The sequence below is a fragment of the Lemur catta genome, chromosome 16, assembly GCF_020740605.2.
Source record: "Lemur catta isolate mLemCat1 chromosome 16, mLemCat1.pri, whole genome shotgun sequence".
Lineage (NCBI taxonomy): Eukaryota > Metazoa > Chordata > Mammalia > Primates > Lemuridae > Lemur > Lemur catta.
The window spans coordinates 25,826,528-25,836,864 of record NC_059143.1 but is presented as its reverse complement, the minus strand read 5'-3'; the positions used below and the strand labels follow the sequence as shown (position 1 = coordinate 25,836,864).

General features: G+C 42.0%; 1 protein-coding gene across 3 annotated transcripts; it reads left to right on the top strand.

Moving 5' to 3' along the window:
* The first annotated feature begins 1,042 nt into the window (after window positions 1-1,042).
* Window positions 1,043-10,015, top strand: ZNF396 (zinc finger protein 396). 3 transcript variants are annotated; one of them, XM_045527197.1, is made up of 4 exons: window positions 1,043-1,104; window positions 2,925-3,412; window positions 3,673-3,820; window positions 6,956-7,913. In XM_045527197.1, the coding sequence occupies exons 2-4, from the start codon at window positions 2,996-2,998 to the stop codon at window positions 7,408-7,410; spliced, it is 1,020 nt and encodes a 339-aa protein (XP_045383153.1). In that variant the 5' UTR covers window positions 1,043-1,104; window positions 2,925-2,995; the 3' UTR covers window positions 7,411-7,913. The 3 variants fall into 3 exon arrangements, with proteins under 3 accessions (XP_045383153.1, XP_045383155.1, XP_045383154.1); XM_045527199.1 differs by lacking the exon at window positions 1,043-1,104 and adding an exon at window positions 8,183-10,015 and having other exon boundaries at window positions 1,961-3,412; window positions 6,956-7,300; XM_045527198.1 differs by lacking the exon at window positions 1,043-1,104 and having other exon boundaries at window positions 1,961-3,412.
* The last annotated feature ends 322 nt before the right edge of the window (window positions 10,016-10,337 follow it).

Sequence of the window (10,337 nt, the reverse complement as noted above, 5' to 3'; positions counted from 1 at the left end):
GTCTCCTTGCTAGTTGGCCTCACAATAAAGCCTTTCTTTTCTCAAAAGCAGGTGCCATAGTATTGGCTTCTATGTGCATCAGTGAGCCCACTGCACGGTAACAGAAATATATATGTAACTATCGGTGACAAAATATGCGTGTAGGCAGGTTCTTACCTTAAGGGCCATTATGTCCTGTGAAAACATGGGTGTTTTTTTTTTCCCCTGTCCCTTAAAACGTCAATAATTGGAGTATAGCCACCTTGGAAGGGAAGCAAAATGACTAGCTCCATTTTGCTTCTGACCCCCTGCAGTAGTATCCTTTAGGCGAAAAGCGTCTGCTGAGCTCTGCAGCAGGCTAGAAGATAGGTGACAACCATGCTAACTGCCGGGGAGATAAGAAAGGCATACACACAAGTACCAACGCTACGTTAGCGATTTTTAGGAGCATCCTGACCTTCAGCCTCCAAAGTTAACTGACCAAGAGCAAAGAAGTTTCACAACCTCCTCAGGCCCTCGCTGATGCCCAGATGTCTGCAGTCCTAGGTCACCCCTCGCAATCCAGCATCCCCCGTCCCCCGCCAGGCCACCTTCCCTTCCCTTAAGAGGAAAATGAGCCTAAAGTTCACACCAACTTAAGATGGTTCTTTGGGACATCAAGTCCGCCATCGTCTCAGTTTGCGGCTCGCGGAATAGAAGTTGCTTTCCTCTGTCCAACACCTTGCCTCTGGACTTACTGTCTTGAGGGCGAGCGGCAGGAGCTTCAACGCGGTTAGAGTGGTTATTAGGTGAAGTTGTGTTCAGCAGTTGAAAGCACAACAGGCTCCCCTGCCTGTGACTTGGGCAAGTCACCGGGCCTTTCGGTTTATTTTCTGCAAAATGGGAATGACCGTAGTTACCGAAAGAGTAAATGAAATAACGCGGTACTCTGAGAAGTACCCAAGCTAGTTTGCTGAGCAGAGCAGCACCCGTCACGGCCGTCCCCAGCCCTTGGCTCCCTCTGCAGGCAGCGAGACTCGTCCCCATGGCAACCGCTGCCGCGTTCCGGGCCCGCCGCGACCCCGCCGCCGGGACCGGAAGCAGTTGAGAGCGGGCTCGTCCCGCGTTTCTCCTCGGCAGCGCCGGGTAGGTCCTTCCCCGTCGGGAGGTGAGAGCCGAGGCCTCGTCAGGCAGCCTAGGCCGCGGGCATGATTGGTCGTCACCCGGCGGGGGCCTGGGAGGCTTGGACCTCGGCGCCACCGCTCCCTCCGCGCGCCCGCGCAGCCCCTCTCCACACCCGCCTCCTCGCCCCGCACCTGCCCGCCTCTCGCTGCCCTCCGCTCCCCGCTTCCCCTCGCCCTTCCCCCCGCGCCACCCGCCAGTCCCCCCGGACCCACGCGCGCCCCCGCGCCCCCCGCCGGGAAGGGACGCCGCGCCGTGGGCTGGCCTCACACTGCGGGCCCACCGCCGGAGCGGTTTAGCAGAGAGTCGTTCCTCTCCCGAAAGAGCCCTCGATCTAGTGCTCAGGGCAAAGCCTCCCTTCCAGGGACCCTGTTCCTTCTAGGTCATCGTGCGCTCTTGGGGGTTTGGTTCCCTCATCTCAGTTTAGAACTGAGAGCAGCGTTGGAGACAGCACAGCACAGCCTCTTGACCACACAGCACTGTGGATAAATGTGGACAGCCTGGATTCAGACCCCAGCCCTGCGCCTTTGGCCGGGGTGTCTGGCTTTGTTGAGACAGGTTCCTCACCTACAACATGGGGATAAAAATACCTTAGGGCTTTTATGAAGATCTTAGTGAGTTTATATTTATTAAGATGTTTAGAACAGTGCTTGGCATATAGTAAATTCTGTATGTGACTGCTATTATTTGCATCATAGTTGTATCATTTATAATTTAACATAAGCTTTATGAAAGCACAGGCTTTATTCAAGTCACTGCCGTATCTACAATGCCTACAACAGTGTTTGGTGAAGTGAAACAATAAAATCAAACTAAGGTTACATAACAAGGAAAAAATTTTTTTAACTTAGTTATCGTTTGCTGAACTTGTATAACCACTATCATACTGCCCAATTTTAAAAATTTGATTAGTTATGGGTGATACATATACTAAAATGGCACTAAGAGTCTTCCCCACCCCTTTCCTGCTAACAAGCTAATAATACTTGGAGAAATCGTTGCCCTTACAAATCACTTTGTTGGTGGTGGCACTGTGAATTGATACAGTCTCTTTTGCAACTTATTTGCTAATAGATAACAAGACAGAATTTGCCACTGCTTGAAGGAAATAATTTGAAAAGAAAAAAATAGTATATTCATGAAGATGTGCCTCCCAGCATTATTTGTAATAGTGAAAATTAGAAACCACCTAAATATTCTACTGTAAGGAGATAAATAAATAATATAGACGTTATGGATGGAAAGTAGAAGCAATTATGAAAAGTAGGAATACATTGAGATGGAGGAATATGTGATTGCTTTTTTCTTCTGACTGGTTCCTTTAATGTCAAAATAATGTTTTAGCAATTAGTAAATGTTGAAAAAAATCCTCACAGAAGTACTGTCATGAGATTATTTCTTTGATCTCCTTTCAGCAGACTAGATAAAACTAATTGGCTCTTTGAACCTGCTCCTGAGTCATAGCTGTTTGAAAATCAGGCTTCCCTTATTTTCATTCTCTGGGAGCTCCTATGCAATCCTGGCTGATCTCTTATTGTAATACTTAGTAGCCTCGTGGGCATGGTTTTCAGAATAAATTGGGAATTAGTCATGCATATGAATTAAGGAGTCTTAGCTCTTTGGTTCTCTTAAAGAAAGAGGTATTCTTTGAAAGCATGGTTTATGTTTATATTAAGGCTGTTATTTCCTGTACTGTCCTATGTCTCTAATCTTAGTTGTTTTGTTCTTAGAAGCATTTGTTCTTTGTCTTGTTTCCACTTGTTTCTTGTTTAATCATATTTAAGAAGTGTTCATAAGGAGAGCTCCACCTCCTTGAGGATTTAAGCCTAGCAGTACTGGGCTATTGCCAGTCAAAATGTCTGCAAAATTGAGAGAGTCATCAACACTCCTTACACAAACTTCAGAGGAGCTTGATGGGATTCTGCTGGTGAAGATGGAAGAGGAAGAACAGGCCTGTGATCTGGACTCTAGCCCCCACTGGAGCAGCTGCTGCAACCCAGAGACCTTCCGCCAGCAGTTCAGACAGTTTGGCTACCAGGATTCACCTGGGCCCCGAGAGGCTCTGAGCCAGCTCCGGGAACTTTGTCATCTCTGGCTAAGGCCAGAGGTACACACCAAGGAGCAGATTCTAGAACTGCTGGTGCTGGAGCAGTTCCTGGCTATCCTTCCAGAAGAGCTGCAGGCCTGCGTGCAGAAGCATTGTCCAAAGAGTGGAGAGGAAGCTGTGAATGTGCTGGAGGATGTGGAGAGAGAGCTTGATGGGCCTGAACAGGTAAGAACGACCAGGCTGAGCAGGAGCATGCGCACATCACTGGGGGTAAGGCTATCACGTTGTATTCCCACTCAGCACAACTGGATGTATAGGCTAGTGAATATACTCATGGGTGTCCCAGAAAATAGAAGGTGGCTCTACTTTATTCCTCCCTTTTCCTGTGTCCAGGATACATTCTACATAGTTTTTTCTCTGTTATTTTGTTCTCAACTCCTAACCTGATTCCCTTCTTTAGCCTCAACTATGCCTAACTATTTCAGGTCTTCTTTTTTGAACGAAGAAAGGATGTGATTGCAGAGAAGCTTGCAGCTTGGAAAATGACCGAGGAGTTACCGAGTAGCCAGCTCAAGCCTGTGAAGAAGCAGCTGCAGTGGGCATCAGGGGAACTGCACTCCTTAAGACCAACTGGTGAGGGGACAGGATTCAGTTTATGGTGGGAGGTGAAGAGGGCCTTAGCCCACTGCACACATCTAGGCCATCTTATGCAAGAGGTCTCAAATCTCACTTCTCACCTCCTCCTCACTGTGGGAACTTCCACTGTTACTTGTCTTACCAAATGAACATGCTCAGTATTTTGTTCTTACTTCTTTTTCATAGATTCTTATAAAATCTTAAGATTTTAAATCCTTGACATTATCTCCATAAGAGTTTTCAAACCTTTTTAAAACAGCATGATCCTTTTCTCAAATGAGATTGTACATGGAGTTCCAATATATAAAACAGATGGCAACGTAGCTACTCTATCTGAAGCACGTGCAAGCAGTCCCAGCCCACAAAGCCTCCAACTCAGCCTCATCCCTACCCCCTTTACCTTTGGGCAGCCCCTGAGGTCCTTCAGTGGGAATCCAAGGTACAGAGTCTAGAAACCACTGATCTGCATCATCATTTTTTGCGTAGCTGTTTGCTCAGTTACTGGTGGGATCTAGTAGTGAAGTTGCCCATATTGCTCCTAAGATGACTGCTACCTCACAGTGCTTTGAGTACATCTCTCTACTCCCTCACATCCTCAACCAGCCTCTGTTGCTCTTTGCATCACTTTCTACAAAAGTGCTCCAAAATGGCTGGCAGAGCAATCTGGTCTTACATTGTAGATGCTAAAAAAAATAAGTGCTGTGGAAAAAAACAAAGCAGAATAAGGGGGATAGATGTGGTGGTGATAGGGTCTTATATATGGAAAGGGTGGTAGGAAGGCCTCTTTGATGAAGTGACAATTGAGCAGAGACCCTCCTAGATGATCATTCTACATAAAATGGGAGCAAGAGATTAAGAGGCAAATCCCACTTGAGAGGATCTCTTCCTCTCCTCACCAGCATTGCTTTTTTATTCTAGGGGTGGCTGATATTTAAGCAAGGTTAAAGTTTTTCCAAGGGAATTTTGGTAAAAGGGAGGTTGAGGAAAGATTGCTCACCCTTACTTGGCCAGTACCAAGTAAGGGTGAGCTCCCAAAAGGCTTGTAGTGAGCACTTAAACACCTTCAGTCTAGCAATTGTCTTGGCTTACCTAGGAGAGAAGTGAAAGCCTTTTCACACTCTGTCAGGAGAGGAAGGGAAACCATCCCAGCCTCAGCAGGTTGTCATGGTGGTGACTACAGAAGTGATCAGGCTCAAATCCAGGTCCTGAGTTCCTAGTGTTGGCAAGAACAACATCCTACCTGTGAATGTCCTCATGGAGAGGCCTCTCCTACATTTTTTTAAAGATGCATAGAAATCTGAAACAGAAAGCAAAGGGCCCAGAATCTTGTAATACAAGGCAGAGAGAATCAGAATCCTGTGATAGAATAATAGAACTATTTGTTAAGGCCACAACATGATTTCTGTGGTACTGAGTTGCATCTTATCAAAGCTTCTGAAGATGACTTTGGTCTCTGCTTTGAAGGCACTAACTGTTGCCAGAATTTTGATAGTAATGACTGAACATCGAGGTCACTTTGGAATATGAGCTATCAAAAATGAATTTGAGACAAAATCCTTACCATTTGTAAAGTGATTTCTACTTAAACCAGTAATAATAAATAAATGAATATGCCTTATGCTATGATTTTAATATTTGTCCTCTCTGAACCTCATGTTGAAACTTAATCCCCAATGTGGTAGTATTGAGAGGTGAGACTTTTAAGAGGTGATTGGGTCATGAGGGCTCTGCCCTTGTGAGTGGATTAATTCATTCATGGATCAATGGGCTAATGATGAATGAGTTATCATGGGAATGAAAGTATGGGCTTTATAAGAAGAGGAAGAAAGACCCAAACTAGCATGTTAGCATGCTCAGGCCTCTCATCGTGAAATGCCCCGTGGTGCCTCAGGACTCTTCAGAGAGTCCCCAGTAGCAAGAAGGCTCTCACCAGATGCAGCCCCTCAACCTTGGACTTCTCAACCTCCATAACTATGAGAAATAAATTTCTTCTTTTATAACTTAGTTTTAAGTATTATAAGCAACAAAAAATGGACTGAGATACCATATTTATGACTGAATACAAGAAATTTTAAATTCATTTTGAATAACTGTATATGCACCAGAGGGTCACATGTCATCAGCCGCACTCTGGGTTCCTTTTAGTCTCATTTATGTAATTACTTCAGGTAAAGGTACCCCTAGCAGTCACTGCCAGCCCCAGCCAAATCATGTCCTCAGTCATGTTCAAAACTGCTATACTTTGCTTTTACAGACTCATTTTAAACTGCCGTCTTTCAGCAGCTTCAATTAAAATGCCACCACGAGGATTACTGAACTCATTCCTTCAGATAATGGCTCCAAATTAAATTGGCACATTCGCATCTGAGTTAGCAGTTCTGGAGCTTCAGGCACCCTGAATCAGAAGGCCCTCTGCATTGAGCCAGATTTGTGGCCATCCGAGTGGCTACAGCCCATAAGCAGCCAGGGACATTTTTCATAGACATTAAATGTAATACAAAATAAGACAACAAACTTAGCCACTCGACCGGTACGATACAATACGTATGGGGTATAGGTTTTTCATGACGGGTACTCTGTGCTACCCTTGATCTTTTGAGGTGCCAGTTTTCCTGGTCTCTATTCCTTCCTTTATTTGCCTAACTTGTATTTCCTGACTTTGGTTTCTGTATTCCTTTTTGTTGAACCCTTGGCTTTCTTCAGATCATTTCATTGCTCAATTATTGATTCATTTATCATTATTAAGTTTTTGTTTTATTGATACTGTGGTGCTAAATCTTATTTATTATTCCCACTGCCACATTTGATTCTTCTTCCAATTGCTCGTCTACCTCTCCAGTCATTCCTCATCTCTTAGGCTCTTTCTTCCAGACTTTTTTCAGTGTCTGAAATATCTTTTTATGCCTGCTTACCATCCTGCCTTTTCCATAGAGCTTTGCAGTGTTAGAGTTGACTGCTTCTTCAGTATGTAAACCTTTCTGTTTGCCTTATGATCTCCACCTTCCACATGGTGATGTTTTACAAACAAGCTAGCTAATAATTAATCCATATATATTTGATTTGGAACATTCTATTTCCCTTTCTTTCTGAGCAGAGAACTGATAACATTTGCTTTTCTGTTTATTATTTCAGAGGAAGACACCAATAATATAAATGTAAAATCAGCTTTAAGACAAAAGACTTCTTCAGGCACAGAACTGCATTACGATGCCTCTAACACCCTTCATATGAATGCCTCCCAGAGTTCTACATATACAGGAGCCTGTGAACAAGATGGCAGGTTTGAAAGAAGAAAGGGAAACCCCTCTAGAAAAAAACAACACAAGTGTGATGAATGTGGAAGACTCTTTAGTCAGAGCTCAGCCCTTATTTTACATCGGAGAATCCACAGTGGAGAGAAACCTTATGCATGTGACGAGTGTGCAAAGGCCTTCAGCCGAAGCGCGATTCTGATTCAGCATCGAAGAATCCACACGGGGGAAAAACCCTACAAGTGTCACGAATGTGGTAAAGCCTTTAGTCAGAGCTCAAATCTTTTTAGACATAGGAAAAGACACAGTAGAGAAAAAGTCCCATCAGTATCATGAGGGAATCAAAGCATTTACACAGAGCTTTCTTAGCGCAAAAGAAGAGAGAAGGGGAAAACACTTCTTTAGTATAAATCTGTGGTTTTAGTGGTCACTAGTCTCCGTTCAAGAGTCATAAAAGCCATAGGAGAAAATGTAGAATATCTCATGTCAGCATTATTTGCTTTTCTGCTTATCAGTGCAATGTCGTTCAGATGTTTGAGATTCCAAAGTTTAATTCAGATTTCTATCCCTAAGCAGCCTTTGAAAAGACATTCTCAGACATGTTCTACTATTTTCAATATTAATACAAATAATGAGTTAGTATATTTCTTTTCAGACAAGTATTTTTTTTCCCTGTTAAGAAGGAATGTGTGAGTTACTCAATGTAAAAATAAATATTCTCCATTTTATAACTTGAGCACTACTAGAATTCTAACGACCAAAGGTTAAGGTATTTAAAAAAAAATTCCTGGCCAGGTGTGGTGGCTCATGCCTATAATCCTAGCACTCTGGGAGGCCAAGGAGGGAGGATCCCTTGAGTTCAGGAGTTCAAGACCAGCCTGAGCAAGAGCGAGACCCCATTTCTACTAAAAATAGAAAAAATTAGCTGGGTGTGGTGGCGCACACCTGTAGGCCCAGCTACTTGGGAGGCTGAGGAAGGAGGATCGCCGGAGCCCAGGAGTTTGAGGTTGCAGTGAGCTATGATCCCACTCTACTCTAGCCAGGACGACAAAGCGACACTGTCTCAAAAAAAAAAAAAAAAATTTCCTATTTTGTCTTCTATTACCACATTGCAAATATGAGGATAGGATTGAGGAGCCCCAAAAGAATATGCACCTCAAGACCTAGGCTGAACTGTTCAGGGTCATTGTTAGTAAATAAAGGGACTTAATCTTTTATGAAAGCTCATAAGAGCCTATACACTATTGATGATACTAAGTAGTTTCCAGCATTGGAAAAAATAATCTTTACAATGTAATTTGGAAATAACTCAATGGAAACATTAAAATGACTTTCCACACATCTTCAAGGAGTTACCTAAACATAAGGAATGTTTTAATAATAAACAGGGCTGTTGTATGGGTGCTTATATAAGGTTGATGTTCATCTTAATATAAAGAAAAAAGGGCAATGAGAAACAAAATTGTCCAAACAGGACTGATGTAACACAAATGCTGGCAACTGCAGTGTGTAATGGAGATGTGTACCACAGCTTACCTGGAAAAGGAACCCCATAACAGCTGATGACTTTCCTAAAGTGTCCCCTTTTCTGGCACAAATCAGCTGTGAATCTGTTTCAGGCATCACAATACAGCCTCTTCAGGGTCTTCTGCATTCTTAGAAGAATTTCTAGATGTGCTATCATGAAATGAGACCCTGGATTTTTTATGCTCTTATACAAATGAAGAAATCACTAAAGTTCAGTTTAAGGAGTCCACTGCAGTCCCTTATAAATAATTGTTGAACCTAACCATCATAACTTATACGTTTTAAGATAACATTTTTATCATATCTTGTTTGGCCTGTCAACTATGGGATATGAGTAGCTAGAAGTTATACTTGTATTTAATCCAGTCATATTCCCTGCTTAAATATAAAATTACTGACTTGTATGTTATTAAAATTATTCTAACTATACAAACAACATAATGTTTTCTTTTCCAGAAATTCTTGATAAAACTCTGTAATATATTAAAAGAATACATGTATTGTATTTCTCATGGTGCTACAGTTATCCAATATGGAGGCAAACATCGGAAGTGAGTCCTTGAAAGAAGGGAAGAGGCTCATAGTCAACTTCTTTGTCATAAAATGTAAACATTTCATTCTCAGAAAATCCAACTATATCTAGTGCTTAGAGTAACTCCAAAAAGTGGAATTACTTTACTCTGTTAGTATACTGATAAGTATAAGATTAGTAGGGGGAGAGGTGAATGCAAATTTTATTACAGAATTTTCTGATGGCAATTATGCTTTGTAGCTCTGGTGAATAGAAATACATATTGGATTTTGTGTATTTTCAGTTATTAAATGTAGGAGTCTTTTTATTTGGGGCTCATTGTCTTTAAAGAGAAAGATAAGCCATCTATTAAAGCAACGAATGCCTCAGAGATAGATCTATTGTGAATTACTGCCTAATTATGAAAAGTTTCTTAGGTTCTGTGTGAATTAGATGGCAGAATCTTGTATTCTGAGGGAAGCCATTTGTCTTCATTTGGTGCTGCTATAAACTTTGTAAGATTGCATTCTCTTTACTGTGAATAATTTGAACTTCTCCACCAGAAAGTGGTGTGAATCATATCATCTAAATACATGGTAAATCTTTAAAGGGTGTTGCTTTGAACTTAGAGTTATTTTGCACTTACACAGGTCTCCTAACAAGAAGATGGTACTAGTTTATCTAAAAGGATAATTACTATGACTTGGGCTAACCTTGATAAAAATTAGCATGATATTAGCACCCTCATTAGATTGATTAATTTTCAGGGATAGATAATGAAAAATTTCTGGAAGCATGGAGTGGCAATAGTTGAACCACATTGTCAATATTCTTAATACCACTGAATTGTACACTTAAACATCATTAAAATAGTAAATTTTATGTTATACATATTTTATAATGAAAAATAAAAGCATTGGAAGAAACAAAAATGAAGTTACTTTTATATAGTTCCTGACCTAAGAAAGCTTATGATTCTGGCAAAGAAAAAAGGATAAAAAAAAGCCCCGTGGAGTGAATGTTGTTCAGAGACAGAGGATCTGGAAGATAAAATCCAGACACTGCTTAGTGAAAGGACTGACTGAATGTGAGCCCAAACAATGTTCTCTTTGCCACTAACATTCAGAACAGGTGATGAGGAGAATACCCAAGGAGCCCTGAAAGAGGGTTCAAATGGACTACATGGGCTACGAATCCCAGATGGGTAAGGGTAAATACTATTAAA